We start from the raw sequence: 20717 nt of genomic DNA, 5'->3' as shown, positions 1-20717 counted from the left end.
TTTCAAAAAGTGTATCTTTTAAAAATCTGAAAAAAAATATTTTTTACCCACTAATGCACTGTATATGTGGAAAAAATTTCATAATGGGATTGCAATGGGATCATGGTAAAACAAAATTTTGAACACATATCTACTTACTACTTAAATGCAATTTGTAGCGTTTCCGAAAATATTTACAGAAGGACACAAGTTATTTTTACAACTTTTGGTTAGCATTGTCCATTTCTTCCTTCAACAAGTTATAAACTCTTCCTGTGAGATTTATCCTATTTCTGATATTACATCATCTACAGGTACATTCAGAATATCCTCTACGTCTGGATAGTAAAAACAATATGAAGGTCCATGTGGATGCAAGAATTTTATCTTAAGTGTTTGATTTTCTTCATCAGTTTAAAACACAACCTAACCACGAGTGTCCATCATACCTGCAGATTAAAAACCCGACCATTTCTGCGAATTCAATACAATCCCGAGCAGCTCTTACATATTCTATTCTTGAATTTTTTGAAAATGAAAATATTTTGACTTCCATGTGATTCATGTTCAGTGGAATAAAAGAATGGAGTTTCTGAGTACCTGGTATTCTTCTTGCGGTCATGAACCTGTTTTTCAAAGTCTCCTCTTGTTTATGTTCTTCAGTTGTACTATATTGAAAATGCATTGCCTTAATGTGATCTTTTGCCCATTCATACAGCTGTCGAGGAGTCATAATTTGGTCACTATGTATCATTTGAAGACTAGCTCTCGCTGCTAGTCTTTTCACAATGCCTCCTACACCATCGCATGCACTTTTGCCGTGTGATGTTGCAAAAAACTGCCATTGTGCTTTGATACCAAAGCCTAACTCATGGTAGCAGAGATTCAGAAAATTGAATCGATTTTTTACTGAGAAGCAGCACCATCACTATAGTAATAAATTAAGTTTGGTTTTGTGTTATAATGAGATTGCATGAAAGAAATTAGATGTTTTTGAAAAAGATTGACTGCTGTTGTGTCATGTACAAGGCAATCAGAAATTATTACTAGAGATGTATTCATTACTGCTTTTGTGGAAGCGTCCTGAAAATAAATAGTGAAGGGGTGAATTGTAGCTTGAGCATTGTTCCAATGGAAACCTTGGGCAGCATCCTGGAGGATAAAAGAATAATTCTCTGCAAAGTCGCAGATTACAAGGTATTCACTTTCTTTTAACGATTGAGATAACTCGATTGTTGACTTGCAAGAAATGAGTGAAGAAGTTTTGGGAGATTTTCAAAAAATATATTGATGAATTCTTTAGTAGTTATCACTAATGTCTCGAGAGATGTTCTTTTTTCAACTTGTATCCACTGTTTATATGTGATGTTTTCAGCGCAGTTGAATTCAAAAGCTTCTTCGATTCTTTCTTTGACTCTTTCAAACCCAGGACAATTTATACAATTTCCAAAGTAACAAGCTTCAGTAGGATTTTCGCAAACTGCATATTTCATAACATCTTCATACATGGCCCTGTAGGGCCATGTGGTTTACTGGGAAACTCTAGTATACTTCAAAAACCAACAACATATTTATTTGATCATAGTGTTGTTCTTGTTTAGTGCATGATAAGAGCAAAGGAATATTTAAAATGAAAAGGAACTGGAGGTGAAAAATTTAGAATTAAAAAGTCATGTAATTCATTTTATTTTTAGTAGATATACATATTATGATACAGTAGACTCCCGATTATCCGCGAGCGGTTTATCCGCGGGTCGGATTATCCGCGAATCAACCAACAATCACGAACATGTATTTTCGCAGTAAAAAGCGTATTCGCAACTCCAACGAACTATAGGGGGCACTGAAGTCACTGTCTAATGGCGGACTTAAAAACTAAAACAAACGCACATGGTAACGAAGAAAATGCTAAAAGTGTTGTGATTTTTGTTCGTACGTATGATTTTTTCGCTTTATTCTTTTTAAATTAATTTTCAAAGTCTTGTGGATATTCTGGCCCACGTAGGAAGAAATGAGAATTCAAGAAGCATTACTAAACGTCAAAGATTAATGCAAACTACGTAGTTCGTAGTTCTAAGCAGCTATTTCCACGATGTTGAATTCGATATTTATCAATTCTTGATAAAACTAAATAATAATTGTGGCCTGACAAGAATAACAATTAATGCTAGAAAATTCAATATGACATTATTATCGAAAGAAGATGATACTTTTTTGCCTTGCTTGGCTAGCGCTTATTGTTTTCCATTTGTAGCTGATGTATTTCTCTCGAATTCCCGAATCGGTTAATTTAAAAATTTTCTGTTTCGATTTTTCTAATTTCTGAGTTACGATTTAATTGTGTCATGTTATGCAAATCATCAACAAAATTCTCACGGATATATGGTGGTAATTTTCTTTTCAGTTGATTGACCATTATTTCTTTTCACTTATCGAATTCTGTTTGCTTGATTGATTGATTTGATTTAATTTTATTATTATTATTATTATTATTATTATGTTTGTGCGTTCTTCATCGTACATACACTTGTTTGTTATTGATGTTAAGTTCGGTCGTGCAAAAATACAAAACATTTGTACTGTACTCTATATATATTTTCACTGTTTGCAGAAAGTGTTATGCATCAATACAGTTAAGAATTTGAGATAGGACAATTTTTACCTGATTTGTCCCCCATTTTAGTCTTTTTGCGGTTATCCGCGATTTTTATTATCCGCGGCACTTGTGCCACCCAATTCCGCGGATAATCGGGAGTTTACTGTACTAAAAATATATTTTTCATTTAAAAAAAAAAATGTTATGCCATTTCAAAAATAAATGTGCCAGCAAATTTTTTTCTTTAAAATTCATATAATAAAACTAATTTTTTTTAATATCGATATTAATTTTAATTTATGTTCAGTACATATGTATAGTATATAATACCCCTTAATAATGTGTTAATTATAATATATTATTAAATAAATATTTGCTGCAGTATGGTTGATTTTTTTAAAAATATGTATATAAAATAAAACTTAAATGCTGATTTTGTACTGAAATTATAAGTTACATTTTATTTTATAACTTAGCATCCCATGGCAATCCCATGTTTATATGCTCGTATATTGTAAAAAATAGATGTAGGAATAACATTTTTTTTTATTAAAGAAAAGTGAAAATGCACTTTCTGAAATATCGAAGGTCAAAGGTCAAAGTGTTTGACCTTGAAATTAAAAAATGAAGAAATATAAGCATGTCACATATCAAATAAAAGGTCCATTCAAGCACTTTCTAAAAACACCAAAAGTAATGTTCTGAGACAATACGGGAACAAATAGTGACTCATTATATGATTAGCAAAATGCAAAATTTTACATTTTTTGCTTATCTTTGGATCGAATTATCTCAGAAACTAAAATAGATAGAGACTTATTATTGTGTATTTATTCCTTTTTATGTAAACCTAACAATTGAGCCAAATATCAAAAAAATTTGAGAAGGTGAGGTTGAAAATGTCATTTTTTTCGTTGATTTGACATGGAACGACCCATAACTGAGTAGAGGGCTTTCATGGTCAAACCCAGAAATAAGTCAAGTAGTCACTCAACCAATAATATTGGGTAATGTGTGTCTAATCATAACAATTACATTTTCTATTTTAGATTGCCTTTGAAACTTCTGAAATTTTCAACTTTCAAACATGATTGATACTTTTTTTTTCTTTTGAAGAAAAATAATACAATGTTACTGTCTGAAAATGAAATCTATTGAGTTTTGATTTTTTTCAATACAGTCTAAGTAAATCAAAACTAAATCGGTTTTTCTTAAGCTGAACCAAAATTAAACTGGAGTTTAAGTTTATTCATACGGCCGTGCTAAGCACTGTAGTAAAAGTAGTCATACCAGCCCTTTTGAACAAATTTGAGTTATTATAACCAAGTTGTTCTCTGTTTCGTATTTTACTTAATAAATAAAATGTCTTACGGTCATTTGATCAAGAGCAATTGTTTTGAAAAATTCTTTAAAAAAAAAAACCATCTGAATTAAATATATGGAAAAGCCGCACTTTAAAACACAATATCTCAGCTTGAGCCCAACTGCAAAGTCCCCTTTTTTGCTTACCACGGCAGTATACAGGGTGCAGTAAAAAAAATATTGGACAAAAATTGTATCATCGAATTGAAGAAAGGTAATTTCATGTTAATGAGTACCTAATTTATTTTTATCTCTCACTTTATTACAAAATAATTTACAATATATTACCTAGTTTATGTATTGTTTTTCGGTTTTCTTACAATTTTAAGCGAAATACCTGCTATTTTAAGTTGTTTAACCAAGTAGAACGACAGTTCGTTTGCTTGAAGTGCCTTGACAAACAGTATTTGAAACGGCATGCCGTTGCAATTTGCTTGGAAATGATAGTCGATGTCCGGAAAGCAGGGTTGGTAAAAAAACCAAAAAAACCGTTTTTTTTTTGGTTTAAACCCGGTTTTTTTTTTGTTTTAAATACGATTTGCGAGAAAAACAATTAATTTTCGGAAGGTAATTAAGGTTCCATGTAATTAACAGTTATTCAATAGTCACATTACACCTAATTTCTTGATTAATTAAAGAGATTAGAACAAAATCTTGTAACTAAATTAAATAATTAAAATAGCTTTCTGCGGTGAAATATTGATTGAAATGTTTGACTTGATTAACATATTAGTATACATGTATATATAGACCCTTTATGATACGAAATACTGGCTTCATTTTTGATTTCATCAAATGAAAGCCAGATTAGGTCTTTTTTTCTACCAGAATTAGACATTCTTTTTAAAACAATATGAGTAAGTAACTTTTGTAAACTGCACAGGTTAGCTAAGGCAAAGCAAATACCAAAATCCCAATCCCAATTCCAATGAACAAAATAGGGGAAAAAAACTAAGAATTATCTTCACCCAATAGTCATAAAGCAGCATAGGTGTAGCCAATCAAAATCTTTTGAGCACACAGAATCCGAAAAAAAAAAAAAAAAAAAAAAAAAAAAACAATGGAGAGTGTAGTTTATATGTGGAGATTTATATATTTCTCAATCAATTTTTACACATACATTTGCATTTTGTTCTGGGAATTTAAAAATTTGTCTTTTAATCTTCCTACATTATAATATAAGGAACTATTATGTATTTTAGAAGTTATTGTACTTCTGTGGGCCTAAGAGCATTTCAGCATTGTAGACTGGACATTTTCCTTTAACTCCACACTGATTCATATGGCCAAAAAGACAAGAGTGGTGTAAAGTGCGTTGTTTTTAACAAGATATCTTTTGAGTGGATGCTCTTCTCGCTCGACCTCAATCCCATTTATTACACTGTATGGCTTATTTTAGAGTCCAAGGTATACCCTAAGCTACACATAAAATTGAACTTTCTAAACCAATTGCTTTATAGGGAATAGGATTGATAAAAGGACTTGCTGCCCTTGAATGAAAATTTCAATAAGCAGTTGCATCTCTTTCAGGGTTTCCGCTACGGTCGCATTTTTCGCATAATGCGAAAACACTATCTGAATTGCGAAAATAAAGCAATGCATTTTCGTTTTTTTGCTCAAATAAAAAATAAATTAGTTTTTTAAATAAAGAAGAAATGTATGATCCTAGAGAGGAAGCGTGCATGGCGATAATCAACTTAATCTTTTTTAAATCTTAGCTAAGATGTTTAAACTACAATTAAGTTCAATAACTATTAGTCTTATCCAGCATTATGTCCCCCCAAAAACTGCTTTATTAGGAGGAGGGGACTGCAACATTCTAAACACCAATCATGTTTTCTTTTTTTATTTTATGTTTTAAAAAAAATTGCTGTTGTACTTATTTCTTCAAGGATGTCACAAATGAAATATGAATTTTATTTTCAACCGGCGATGAAACACACTGAGGCATATATAAATATATGAGAATGTGTAACATTTTAGCATTTTGCTAACATTTTTCCATCAATTTTAGCTTTTATGCTAAAGAACTTTTGAACCCAGCTTAAACCCTGATCTCTTTGTTACTGCAAAGGGTTGCTAGTTTGAAACCAATTAAATTTAATGATCGCTAAGGTCTTCTCATATTATTATTTTTTGTGTTTTCTTAGTTTATTTATTTTTAATGAAGTTTCTTGGAAAATTGCTTGCCCGGGGTTTTTTTGCCGCACCCTGTGCATTTGGTTCACAGTCAGCAGAAACATATTTTTGTGATTAAAGTTATGCTTGTTTGTTTTATGAAGAAGGAAAATAAATTCTTCACTAAGGTTCAGGGTTGGGTTTTGGACTGTCCAAAACTGGTTTAGGACAGGACAGGTGGTTTTTACCATCCAAAACTCCAAAAGTATACGAAACTGTCTTAAACTGTCCAAAACTATGATAAAGTTAAAGGTGTGTAATCTGATCAAGTCGTATTGACTGCAATATTCGTAATGCATGAATATAGACGTAACCGAGGTTTAATTAATGAGTTTTTTATAATATTTTTTCCTAAAATGTTATTTAAAAAAATATTTTACTTAAAAAAATTGGCAATAACTACTAAATAAAAACTTCCTTATCCAACCTATACTAACTGTTCCTTTATGTAACAGTTGGTAGAGTTATGAGAGGAAATTCACAACACTACCAAGACAAGTAATTACAGTTCCATTTATAATTGAAAGGAATATTATTAAATGCGCAATATTTAGGTGAAAAAACAAAGCTTAATTTTTTAAATGTTTTTTGCAAATAAGTTTTACGTGATGTTTTAACGAAAATTATTTTTTAAATCATGGATTAAAGAACAAGAAATTGATGATTAAACACTTATATTTCAAAACTTGTGTTATTCTTTTTTTTTTAGTTCATATTTTTTAATACATTCTGAAACTACAAAAAATTGTAACTTATTGCATTTAAGTCAATTATTGCACTGTATTTTGAACACTTTCTTTTGCACACGCGCATAAATTTCGAAAAATTTGGTTTATGGAGGGGGAAAAAACTCCTGCATACAAATTGAAATTTTTAATGAGAATTTTAATTTCTATATAATTAGATTAAAATCAGCTGCATAAATAAACTACATATGTATTCGTACTTGAACGTTCACATTGAATAAATATATTAAATAGTCAAAAAAATAATTTTGACACATTTTGTTTGGTTTTTGATATTTTCTCACAAAATATAGTTTCTCAAGAAATAGTTTTGGACAATTTCGGACACAAGGGCTTTGAACAGGATGATAAAAAACTTGCCAACCCTGCTTTAATTTGCACACATGCATAAACATAGGGAAATTTGGTTGCTATTATCAAAACAAACTAATGCGAAGGAATTGAAATGTTAATCAAGAATTCAACTTCTATGTAACTAGATTCAAATCAGCTGCATAAATAAGTTGAATGTTCTCCATTGAATAAATGTTCAATATAAAAAATTACTTCGATATATTTTATTCTGTTTTTGATACTTTCTCACAGAATGCAATTTTTTTAAAAATATAGTTTTGGACACAAGGGTTTTGGACAGGACGGTAAAAACCAGGGTTTTTACCCTGGTTTTTACCGTAGTGTCCAAAACCTTACCAACCCTGCTAAGGTTATTGGTTTAAGCTTTTTTGTAAAAAGTATTATTAAACATTTTTTGATCTATATGCAAATTATATTGTCATACAACAACTTGCATTTACGTTAGACAGTATTTTAACATAAAACGGGAGGGGGAGGAAATTGCATCAGAATTTAAGCGTGAGAAATTTCTAATCACTTTTTGCTGAAAACTTCAATTAAAACCCTGAAAAGTTGAAAAAATTCTTTTTTTTTTTTTCAATTTTTCCAAAGTGGAAATTTATTCCTTCGGAAACCCCCCCCCCCCCCGTTTTTTTCGGAAATTTTCCGGTTTTTTCCCCGACTGTTTTCATCTCTAGCCTTTAGCAAATTCTGCTGAGGTTCTGGGATCTATATTTCTTGCTCGGGTAGCATCACATACTCTTCATTTGATTGTGCCACCTAATCCATCAATGCATCCTTTCCCATGTGAGGTAGCTGAGAAATGCCAGGCTGTTGGAAGTTTATTTGTAGTCGTGGAGTAAATTGTATATTTCTGTTTGAAGTGCTGAGCAGTTCCATCAGATTGAAACTCTAATCTCATTATTTTAAACTGGGTGGTTTTTCATAAAAGCTCTCAATGACTACATTATTGAAAACAATAACTGCATACTTATCATGTTGTAAATAGTCTGATATGACTACGTAAGGCTCAGCACTAACTTCTGTAGCATGCTCATTTTGACGGTAGTACACCTTCGTCATATATAATGTAGATGAAGTGTTCTGCCAGTGTGCAGACTGAATATCAATCTGATATGCATGGCAAAAATTTTCGCTAAAATCCACTTGAAATAAAAACATCCATATATCCAAATATCCATAAGGTAGATTTTCCTTTAAGTTTTTGAAGGCTTTAGCTTATATACGTGTCACATAAATGTGCCACAAAAAATATTTCAGCTGTTTTTCTAACATGTTCAAAACATCATATAAAAGAGCTGAGTGCTTGCTTCTTACAAGGATTTCAACATCAGACTTTATCTACTGTTTGTAATCCAAGTTGATCTTCATCAAAGTTTTCTACAAAACTTTTATATAGTTGTAAATCTTTACATTCATTGCATGTTTGAAGTATACATTCTTTTTTCTCATCATTGCAAACTATAAGTTTTACTAATTCCGTTGATGTGTTTGGTAGCAATACTGATGAAGCTAAGAGTAACTGAATATTTTTGTAGTCGATACAAACACATGTTATTAGGTGTATCTGATCTTAAGTAAACATGTTTTGGTCTTGCAAACTTTGAAAATCCAATCTTAAGGGATATTCTTCTTTAAGAAGCTGATATGCTTCACTGATTGTTAGTTGTAAGTACCTTTTTTGCATTTTTCATTTTACCAGTTTTATTCCTTATAATGCAGAACTCTTTTAAGACCTGGAGCTTGACTAGATATACCATCACTAGTATAGAAACTTTCAATTGTTTATTTTGTCATTTCATCTATTGCATGACTAGTTTGACAGACATAACTAGTGTGACAGACATGACTGGTGTGACAGACATGACTGGTGTGACAGACATGACAAATTTTAAATTCTTTTCTTCTTACTTAGATATCTAAATTTTTCTCCTAATTTTCTGTTAAGTTTTCATTTTAGTGTAAATAAAGAGAAATGAGAACCTTGTGTGCATACATCCAATACATTTTGTAAAAAACTAAAAAACTCGAGTTTTTTGTGACGGACATGACATGATATCTATGATTACATTTAGGGGTTATAGGAAATATAACTTTTTTTCAATAAATTTTCTTATCATAATTAAAGATAAAGAGTTACTCTACAACATATAAATCAAAGAAGAAAAAATTGTTGGAATTTTATTGCTTAACAGAGCAGTTAAATTAGTTTCAAAATTACTTAACTACACTTTTTCTTTCTTACTGTATAAAAGGGGATTATAAAAATATTGAAAAATACATGTAACAAACTATTGTCATGTTTTCATACCATTTCAACCTTTTTCTTTGAAATGGTAATAATAAAAATTATTTAAATTAAAATTTTAAAATTGGACCTAAGGTTGACCTTTGCATGGAATTACCCTTTAAATTAACCACAAATGAATTAATATTCATTTAAAGGAAAATATGCTTTTAAAAGAAGTGAGTGCCGAACTCAGATGGATTTGAGCTGAGAAACAAATATTGCTAGGTACAGTATTTCTGATCATTTGGTTAGGAAAACTAAAGCACCAATCCGACCACATGATTCAACTACGACGAAAGAAGACACATTTAGCCAATTTCTTCCAGTACTTTAGTTAGTTACTCTCTTTCTATGTTTCATCTATTCTCAATTGACATATCCCAGCAGAAAATTTCATTACAGAAAGCAGAGCTGGCTTTCTTATTGTTCTTTGGCAACATGTTAAATATTTATTTCAGTTCTCGCTCAACAATAGGTTAAAATAAATATTAATGATTAGGGAGATAACCATCCAATGTTTAAATTAATTAACTAACAAAAACGTTTCCGATTCGATCCATCGCGCTTTGAAACCATGCTTGCCACAACTTAATTACACACAAAAAATTTGATCAAAATCGGTCCAGCCGTTTTAAAGCCTTATGGTGACAAACGTCTGCACAGAAGATTTTTTTATATTAAGATTTAAAGTATGGACTACCCAGAAACTATCAATAAATAATAATCTATTGAAAAAATATATTTTGTGACATAGAATTCAGATTGCCAAGTATATTGTCCAACTCAAAAAAATGCAAATTTAATTTAAAATAATTTGTTTCTTAAACCATATATTTTGACTACCCCCCCCCCCCCAGCTCACCCCACCTGACCCTATATATTTAGTTTGGGTCAGATAAGGGAATTACAGGTCAAAAAAACCATAACATCTTATTTTTTCAGCATAAAAAATAAAATGATGTGTTAACAGTGTATTAAAATAAACAATCAAGCAGTAGTTACAAATGATTTATTAATGAAAATGAAAATACTTTGATCATAGCCGGCATACTATGATGTTACCAGTTCACAATAACAACGCACGAGGAGAGAGTCAGTTCCCTTCACACAGCTTGGTAGAAAAAAGCGACGGCTTCAATTCAACATTATGACAGCTACCCTCTTCTTCTATTAGGGTTTTTGCTACACTTATCTTAAGCTGCTTTCTCCCTAATGATCCAAAAATCATAATCCGGTAGGCTGTAGGCAAACAATACTGCACCGTTAACAAAACATATCAGAAGAAAAGAATAAGAAACATAGACAAACAAAGGCAAAGCCACACAAAAGGATGAAAACAAAACCATCACCCCAGAACAGGGATGGCCAAAACTAAAAAGTCAACACCAACGGTTGTCAAAAGATCCAACAGGCAGGAAAAACACCAATAGGAAAAACCACCCTCAACGGAATCTGTAATAGACACAAATACGTTCAAATTATAATGAACCAGTCGTAACACAAAATGCAAATACAAAAATAAGAAAATGACAAAGACCATGTCAATACTTCACACATTGTGATCACTCAGAGCAGAATATACTTTGTGATGTTCTGCAATGCAAAATCATTTGACCAAAATTGTTCTGCCAGATAAATTCATACATGATAAACTTACTTTCAACACATTGTTAAATTATATAACAATTAACAAAATGTAATTATGCACAGAGAAACGTGGCCTTTTACAAAAACAATGATTCTAAAATCAGGGCAGTTTTAACGGGAGTTTGAAGGAACATTTTATTTATTTGTTCAGTGCTTAGTCTTTAATCCAAAAAGAGCATGAAATTAAAATTTCAGGCACATGACAAAATGTAAAACCCTGTGCCATGTCTCCATTCTCCTCTTCCACACACTTTGACATGTCCAAGTATCTCATTGTATTAGGCGCAGTGTTTTCCTCTGAATAACAGCACATGACCAATAGTGCAACCAAAAGATGCAGGCCTGTAGCCAGGATTTTTTTTTGGGGGGGGGGGGCACAATGAAGAAAATTTATCAATAAAAAAAGAGAATAAAGTCACCTGTTGCTATGATTTTTGAAACATGTGCATTGATAGACAAATGGGGGTATGGGGAGGCAGAGCAGAAAAATGAAAAATATTTAGGAAGAAACTAAAAGAGGGGCAAGTGGTATCCCGTATTTTCTTGTATATAATCTGCAGATCAGGTGTTAAAAAAGTAAAGTCAATGAGTTGCGAATTATCTCTTATTTTTTTCTCAACAACAACACATTGAACCTCAGTATTTACAGTAGGATTCTCCAAGATACTGTTACTGCTGCCTGTATGTTTATTTTACATAGCTTAAATGTCTTTCGCTGTCTATAGGTTGTTTTCTTACATAACTTGAATGTTCCTGTCATGCAAAAAATTGTAAAGGAGGAGTAGACCTAGGAGTCTTTTCAGTGTTCTGAAATACATTGCCAAACTGCCACTGGGCTCAATATCTCACTTTAAATGCAATTTCAAAAGACATTTCTTTTGAAGACGTAATTTGGGACTATATTTGGTAATAACATAACAGAGGAAAATGTTAGTATGTGGAAGCTCCGCCTAAAATTTTTAAATCGTAAAAATGAATTTATGACTGTACCCGGAAAAATTTTGATATTGAATTTTTGAAAATGCAATTTTGGGTAATGAGTTGACTTGTTAGGGTCATTTAGGGTAGCTCTAACTTGGAATTTTTTTGAAGTTATAAGGCCTGTGCTTGATGTTGTTTGGGAAGAAGAAAAGGTCGGGAGTTCTCGGAATTTTGACGATGAGACTTTAAAAACTCGATTACATATTTTTTTTTTGGGTGAGGTTACAGGAAGTAGATGGAAATTTAAGAGCTTCCCCTGCTTAAAATGTTAGTAGGGAATATTATCAAAGTCCCAGAAATCTGATTTTAAATTATGTTTGATCAAGTTACGACGGCATGAGGGGTAGGTAATCGGATGATGTCCTCCCGTACACTTTTGAAATCAAAATTCTAAAAATGCAATTTGAAATTTCCTTTAGTGAGTGATATTAGGGAGGATAGCAGGGATCAGAAACTCTGACCCTTAAATTGTCCACAATTGAAGGCCATAAAATGCAATTTTAGACACTCTTTGGTCTTGTCAAGGGATTTTAAACTCTACTTCTGTCAGCAGTAAATATTTTCCGGCAGAGGTTGCTGCATGCAGCATGGTCCGACTCTGAGAGCCATTGTGAGGTCAAAAAAGTAGGAAGGTGTATGAAATTGACGGCTTCTTTTTTATATCACACATGCCTTAAATACAGGGGCTTGGCCCTCGGAAAGTTTAAGGATTTGTGGTGGGAGGGAGGGGGCAATCAAGGAGATGACATCCTCCCTGGGAGATAAAACATGAGAGTGTACCATCAACAATCTTCTTTCTTGCTAGCATCTCTTTTTACATAGTAAAGGAAGTGTGTTTGCGGGAAAAATTTCCCTCAAATTTTGGCCGAATTTTTAAAATTTTTACTCATCCCCAAATGAATTTTTAGTGGCTTTTTCGACCCTACCACATGTGCATCTTTCCTAATAATAAAGCTGAAAGTGTCTCTGCGCGGATCTCTCTCTGTCCGGATCTCTGTCTGTCAAGCTCTCTGTGACGTGCATAGCGCCTAGACTGTTCAGCCGATTTTCATGAAATTTGGCACAAAGTTAGTTTGTTGCATGGGGGTGTGCACCTTGAAGAGATTTTTCGAAAAATTCGATGTGGTTCTTTTTCTATTCCAATTTTAAGAACAAAATTATTATAAGACGGATGAGTAAATTACGAAATTATCATATCGTGGAACCGTAGCATGAGCGCAAGCCCACAAGCCAATTGGCGAGATACGAAATTATCATAACGTGGAACCATAACATGTCCTGGAGTTCCCACAGTGCTCCCCCTCCAGTGACAATGATATGCTTCATAAATACTTATGGAACCGGACATGACGCCCTGATCACATGGTGTAAAACTCTTGGGTGGTTTTTGATGGAGCACTAGCAGGTTGTTCCAAGGATGCTGGAGCCAATTTTTCAGATTGTACTGGAGATGATGGGGTCGACATAGTATCCGGAACCCTAAGAAGAGCAGATTTTAGCCGATCGACACTCACAACTGCCTCTTTGTTGTTAATTTTAATGCGAAAAGTCTTTTTCTGTCTAAACACCACTTCATGAGGACCAGAATAAGTTGGCTCCAAAGACTTTCGTAGGGAGTCCATGCGAAGAAACATATGAGTAGACGTCAACAAGTTCTTCTGCACAAACACACTGCGTTTGCTGTGAGCACTAGTTGGCACTGGTTTAAAAAGGACATACAGTCTTTCAGCTTGTGTACAAACTGGGTAAGGTCAAGAGCTATGCTGGTGTCCATTGGCTGGAAAAACTCTCCTGGAAGACGCAAAGATGAGCCGTACACCATTTCGGCAGCGATTGCTGAAAGGTTAGCTTTGTAAGCTGTTTGGAGTCCCAAAAGCACTGTAGGAAGAATTTCATCCCAATGAGTCGAAGTATGACATTTTAACCATCCCCCGAGTGAACTACCATGAGTTTTCTTGTGACATCTGTTAGTGTGTATGTATGTACGTACGTATCTGGCGTAACTCAAAAACCGTATGTTGTAGAAAGTTGAAATTTGATGTTTAGACTCCTAGTGGGGTCTAGTTCTAGTTGTGCACCTCCCCTTTTGGTTGAATTCGGATGTTCCAAAAGGGTTCTTTTACACCTTTTTAGGGGAAATGTAGTGTTAATATCAATGCAAACTCAAGTGATGTTATAATTTAGCGAACACTTGGAGATATACGACCAAGTCGAGGACAAATTTGGCCAAAAAAATTATTTTTCGAATTTAGTTTCAATTTGGCGATGTTTAGTGAGTTATCCATTGAAACACATTAAAGTTTTCGATATTGGGAAAATTAATCTCAATAAAACACTTTTTTCCCTTAGGCTCATGACAAACAAGGGTGAAAATATTTAAGATGTTTCCTTGCTTTACTCCAAGGCACTATTATCATTTGTTGTAAAAGGAAGTTATGTGATGCGTACATCAGCTTGTTTAAAGAGTTTTTCAAATGCTAATGCATAATAAAGCATTTTTTAATTATGCATTTAAAAGTAAGATTCATTTCTTTTTTTTGTTTCATGATGGTTTCAAATTGCATACTCATGGTTCAATAATGTAATAATAATTAAAATACGAAAATGTTCACCTGCTGTTCACTGAAGTTATAACTAATTCTCGCAGCAGGATGGTTGTAGATGTCAACACTGCCGAATAAGGGGATTTTTTTTGGGAGATCACAATTATCTCTCAGGACTGCCTATCAGGGCACCCCCTGATACCTAGATATCTCCCAAGCTTTGCTTAGTTACGATTTTTTTTCTTGTAAAGTCTGTGCCTCAATGCCACCACAATTTTTGCTTGGTTGATTTTCTTTTTTTTTCTCCCTTGTAATGCAAGCGTTTTATGGCCGCCTGATTTTCTCTCCTCTTCTTATTCCTTTTTTAATTAAATTTTAAGTTTTCGCAAAGCTTGTGCCTCACGGTGCATCAAGCATTTTGGGACCCTTAGCAACTATTCCGATGCCAGTCTCTTCCTACACCTCTGTTGGGCACTAGGGTCATGAGGGGTGGAATGAGTAGTGTGTTAATCTTTGAGTTACAGAAGAAAAAACCCTTTAAAAAAAATAAAAACACTTATTTACAATAATTTGACTTTATTTTGGTTCAAGAAAAACCTGAATGCAAACAATCAGGGTTCAGAGAGTGACAGCCTTCTTGAAAGTTACATTGAAAAAATGAAAACTGTGATATCTTTGAAACATTGTTTTTAAGATTTTGTTTGAATTTAGATAGCATTCTATTACTGTTATTTTCGTTTAAGGAAGTATCCTTTGTCAACTGAAAAAACTATCAATGTCGGAACTTTCCGACATTGATATTTGTAAAAGTTTTTCTTTTTTTTAAAGAAGTTCACTGTGTTTATCTTTTGTCTGTCATCGTACAATAAACAAGAGCTACAGATAATTGTGTGGGCGATATTACAGGATATAAATATTGGAATATTTAAATGATATTTGTGTAAAAAAAGCACTGAAACAGTAATGATGATAACAATAAAAGATCAATAAATAAGAAGTATTTTCTCACTGTTAAGGAATGAGATTATGTTACGTAGATTACTTTAATTTCGTACTCATATTACTTACAATATCTATAATGCATGCTCAAGGAAACATGTAGTATGTAGTTTAATTAGTGGAGCAAAAGTAAGTTGAAATAATGTCTAGAAATGATAAAATGCTTATCATACTTTGTTATTTACTCTGAATCTTTATCTTCTGTTTCTTTTAGAATACTTGCAATGGGTCGTTCCAAGGGAAAAAAGAAAAATAAGAAAAAGTATTGGGTGTCTAATTATACTCCGAAATATGGCCTTTTAGAACCTGGAATGAAAGGCTTTTTGATTACTGGCGATTGCCACAAGGAACAGGCTTGTATTGAAGAATCACTGAACTTATTCAATGAATTTGCTGATGAGTTATATGGACCTGAATTGGGAGTAAGATTTCATTTTTAAATTTTTTTGAAGTATATATATCTTATAACCTGTACAAGTTACAGTAAGACTTGCAATTAAAATGAAATTCATGTTTCATATAATTCAAATCACCCACATATAGGCAAGGAAGTAAAATGTCCGAACATATCAATCACTTTATCATAATCAATACCAGGTTGGTCATACACCTCTTAAAAAACTTTGAAAACTGCTTAAAACTAAAAGTTTCATTTTCAAGTGCTTGAATACCTTGAAAAATTTCAAAGACTAAACATGAATTTTACCTTGAAAGATTTTAAAATATATCTTTAGTCCTTGAATTTAGTCTTTGTAAAAAACATATATTGCTGCCATTTTTCACTTAATTACTCCAATCTACTTCAATTCCCAATTCTTTCCCTTTTTTTGTACTTTCCTTTTACAAAGTAAAGGAAGTATTGTATTCATGAAAATTTTTTTACCCAAAAATAGTTCTTAATTTCCATTTTGCTCACCTCCTAATGAATGTTGAGTTTTTTTCAACCCGACCACACGTGGATGTATGTCTAAGAACATATAGACACCAGAAATATCCATTTTGATGATCCGCCAGTTAATTACATCTAGTTTTTTCGTGACGTCTGTATGTATGTGCGTATGTATCTCGCATAACTCAAAAACGATATGTCCTAGAAAGTTGAAATTTAGTACGTAGACTCCTAGTGGGGTCTAGTTGTGCATCTCCCCTTTTGGTGCATTCGAATTTTCCAAAAAGGGTCTTTTACACCTTTTTTTTGGGGGGGGGGGAATCATTGTTAATTTCAATGCAAATTCAAGTGATGTTATAATTTGGCAAACACTTGGCGATATATCGCCAAGTTTTGTCGCCAACGTAACGACAAATGTGGCGGTTTTTTTTTATATCTGGTTCCAATTTGGCCATATTTAGAGCGTTAAAATCACATTAAAATTGCCAATATTGGGAAAATTTATCTGTATAATTTTTAACTTCGGGTTGCAACAAACTTGGGGTGAAAATATTTAAAGTCATGTGATGTGCACACCAGCTCGTTTAATCAGTCTCAAAATTAGTGTATTGACTTATTTAAATTTTCCACTCTGAATTTTAAGAATTAATAACTTATTTAACATATTGTCACTCGAATATAAGTCAATTACATTATGGGTGGTTTTCATTAAGTCCCAATTAATTCTTATTCCTTCCTATGCAAAAGTGCATTGTTTATATATTGAGAAATATATGTTATACACAAGAAGTTCCGTCCAGAACTAAATGAGCCTACTTTCCCGTATACCAATATCGACTGTCTAGTATGGGATCAATATTCTCAAAAATAGCTAAAATTGCTAATTGTTTCAAACATAATTTTTTAATATTGTAAACTGATTTTTTAGGAATAAAATATGCTTTACTTACCTAATGATACATTAAAATTAATTTAAAAAAAAATAGCACCTTTTAAACAAAGCAGTTAATACTGTTACAAATTCTGTAAATAGTAATTATTGTAGTAACGTAACCTGTAAATAGTTTCCCGTAATGAATATACAACCCCTTTTCATTCGGCTAAATTATACAACCCCCTATTCTTTTTTTCTTATTTCATTCACTGATTTTATCAATGAAAGTGTAGTTGTAGAACGTTGTAGCATTTTCTGGAATCTTTGAGAGATTTCTTTTCGGTGTGTACATAAGCCGTTAGCGATGGATAAAGAGAGAGTTTCGATTGAGAATTCAAACTGAGAGTTTATTAGCTCTGTTTATTGCGAGGCATTTCCCTGTGTTGTTTTCGTATTTGGAAGTAAATACGTGTGTAACCGTTGAGTTTACGGTGTTGAGTGATACTTGTTTAATTGCTGATTAATTTAGCAGTTGTTAACGATTTCTCCTGTACTTAGTGTAAATAAAGCTCCTGTGTTTTTATCAAGAACTGTGTCGTCCTTTCAAGAAAGTTGGAAGTCTCGCCGGATCCGTTACAATTGGCGCCCAATGTGGGGCTACTTCAGGACTTTCTTGGAGTAAGTGTGACTTTGGACATTTTTTCATAAAGACTTTTTTTGAATTAGGACTTTATTTTTATGGTGATTACTCGCGCAATGGATGAACAATTAAAACAACTTCTTGACGCAATCAACTCTGTGAAGAGTGATATGGCGGCTAATCAAGAACAATTAAAAAATGATATGGCGGCTAATCAAGAACAATTAAAAAATGATATGGCGGCTAATCAAGAACAATTAAAAAAATTATATGGCGGCTAATCAAGAACAATTAAAAAACGATATGGCGGCTAATCAAGAACAATTGAAAAATGATATGGCGGCTAATCAAGAACAATTGAAAAATGAATTGGCGGCTAATCAAGAACAATGGAAAAGTGATTTAATGGTGCTGAAAAATGATTTAGCTTCTAACCAAGAGGAAATTAAAAACGACCTTACTTCAGTAAAGACTGTGATGGAAAATAAATTTAATGAGATAGAGCATCGAGTTGATGCTTTTGATGAAAAACTTGGAACAGTAGAAAACCGTATCGCAACAGTTGAAAATCATGTGGATGAGAAAATTAAAAACATGGAAAGGAGATTGGCGACAGCGGAAAGCAGCTCTGTACAGTTTGGCGCTCCCACATCGGTTGCTCGACCGTCCATTAAACTTGCCACATTTGATGGGAAAACTTCGTGGCAGGTTTACAAAACTCAATTCATGATAGTGGCGGAAACGAACGGATGGGACTCTGCTACCAAGGCCTGCCATCTTGCAGCATCCCTGAGAGGTGACGCAGTGGACATTCTTCAGACTCTTCCGGACAGCCAGCGCCTGGATTTCGCCCCCCTCACATCTGCAGTGGAGCTTCGCTTCGGTGAGAAGTGCCAGAAAGATTTCAGCCGACTCCAGTTGAAGTCCCGTTTCCAGAAAACCGGGGAAACCCTGCAAGATATAGCGGCGGATGTCGAAAGACTGTCTCATCCTGCTTTTTGCGACTGTCCTACGGATGTTCGAGACAATCTGGCACTCAACTATTACATCGACGGGGTTCGAGATCCGGAAATCCAGAAAGCTCTACGGATGGCGGATGTCAAAGACCTGAATTCTGCTGTTGTGTATGTGATGAAGTTGGAGGCCGCCCAGCAAGCAACCCGCAAGGATCGCCATTCAATCCGCGGCGTGAAAACTGATGAGCCTGATCCGGTTTCGTCACGCTTTGCTGAACTGGAAAAGCAAATAAAAGAAATTGCAGGAATCCTCAAAAGGACTTCGGCTCCCAAGGACCAAAATGGACAATCACTTAAGTGCTGGAAATGTGGCGGCGAGGGTCACTTATGAAGAAACTGTTGGGGAGAATTTCTAATCTAATAATATCTCCCCAATGTTTCTTTGATACTAGCAGAGTGAGTTCGGAAATAAGACTTGACAAACTATTTCTAACTTTCATGAAGTTTATTTAAACAATAAAGTAAATAGTTAAAAACACGCTGTAAATGATAAAAATAAATACTAACAACATAATCTCTCTACATGCTACTTTTGCATGAGATAACTAACACTGCAATGCAAACTGCATGACTTTTGACTAAAAACTTCGATGAAGTAAACCCATTGGGAAATAAGCTAAGTCCAGCTCATCATTTCTAATAAAGGGCGAACGGCACGAACAAGCAAGTTCGCATACCGATCGAGCGACCGCCTACAACAAGAGATGATCGAAGAGACCCAACTAAAGCCGCGAGCAGTTTAAATATCCCCCCGGGTCATTAGCATATCAGAGTCACGTGAACGGACACATCACTGCTATCGTTAAGCACACGTGCCATCAGATTTCTTCTAGAAGCTTTCTATGACGTCATCCACAACGGAGTTCCCGCCAAACGTGAACGAAAGTGAAACAAACATTCGGTCGATTCGACCAATGTGAATGAGTGCTGATAAGAATCTTTTACCCCAGTCATGCAGAATGATTGGTAATACATTATAAGTAAGGAAAAACATTTTACTCTTGATGTTGTGAGGTGATGAGATAGGATTATTTACTGTTGTTATTAACAGGCATTTATGCCTAACAAGGCCCCCCCTCTCATCATTTCACAATGAAAACATTCAAAAAAATTTTTTTTTAACTTCCTTTAGACATTTAACGCAATTTCCACATATTAATAATTATATGAGAAAAACAATGAAAAAATTTAAAATATAAACTTGACTCTATATTACGAACTTCCAATATAGATCTAGATCTGAAAAATTGAGAAAAACACAACATGCAACACACTTTGCTGAAAAAAAATTCAAAAGTTCAAAGAACAATCATCTTGAAATGTCCTTTTTTTTTTCTTTCGTACTCTCTCGTACGTCGTAACTCATAGTACGTTTTCACGTAATTTTCATCAAAAATTCGAAAACAAATTCTTGATCAAAGTCCTTTATAATTTTTTTTCAATCATTTTTCCGGTTTTATTTATAACGATGACAGTAGGTTAATCTGAAATATAAAATAAAAACCCACAGTAACTGTTCGAATCAGCATATAAAATATCACAGTCTAGAAAATAGTATAGTATAAGCATCTATTGAGAAATATTTATGACGAAATGTAAATAAGCTCTTTTACTAACTATACA

The 20717-nt window shown here is 33.3% G+C and overlaps 1 protein-coding gene across 1 annotated transcript in view; it reads left to right on the top strand.

The window, feature by feature from the left end:
• Positions 1-20717, top strand: part of LOC129225546 (THUMP domain-containing protein 1-like) — a 54907-nt gene that overhangs the window by 7683 nt on the left and 26507 nt on the right. Inside the window, exon 2 of the mRNA XM_054859991.1 lies at positions 15890-16097. Coding sequence (XP_054715966.1) covers positions 15900-16097 — 198 coding nt within the window. The 5' untranslated portion in view covers positions 15890-15899. The remainder of the gene's footprint in view (positions 1-15889; positions 16098-20717) is intronic.

This window comes from Uloborus diversus, chromosome 7, assembly GCF_026930045.1.
Source record: "Uloborus diversus isolate 005 chromosome 7, Udiv.v.3.1, whole genome shotgun sequence".
Classification (NCBI taxonomy): Eukaryota; Metazoa; Arthropoda; class Arachnida; order Araneae; family Uloboridae; genus Uloborus; species Uloborus diversus.
This window is presented reverse-complemented; position numbering and strand designations above follow the sequence as displayed.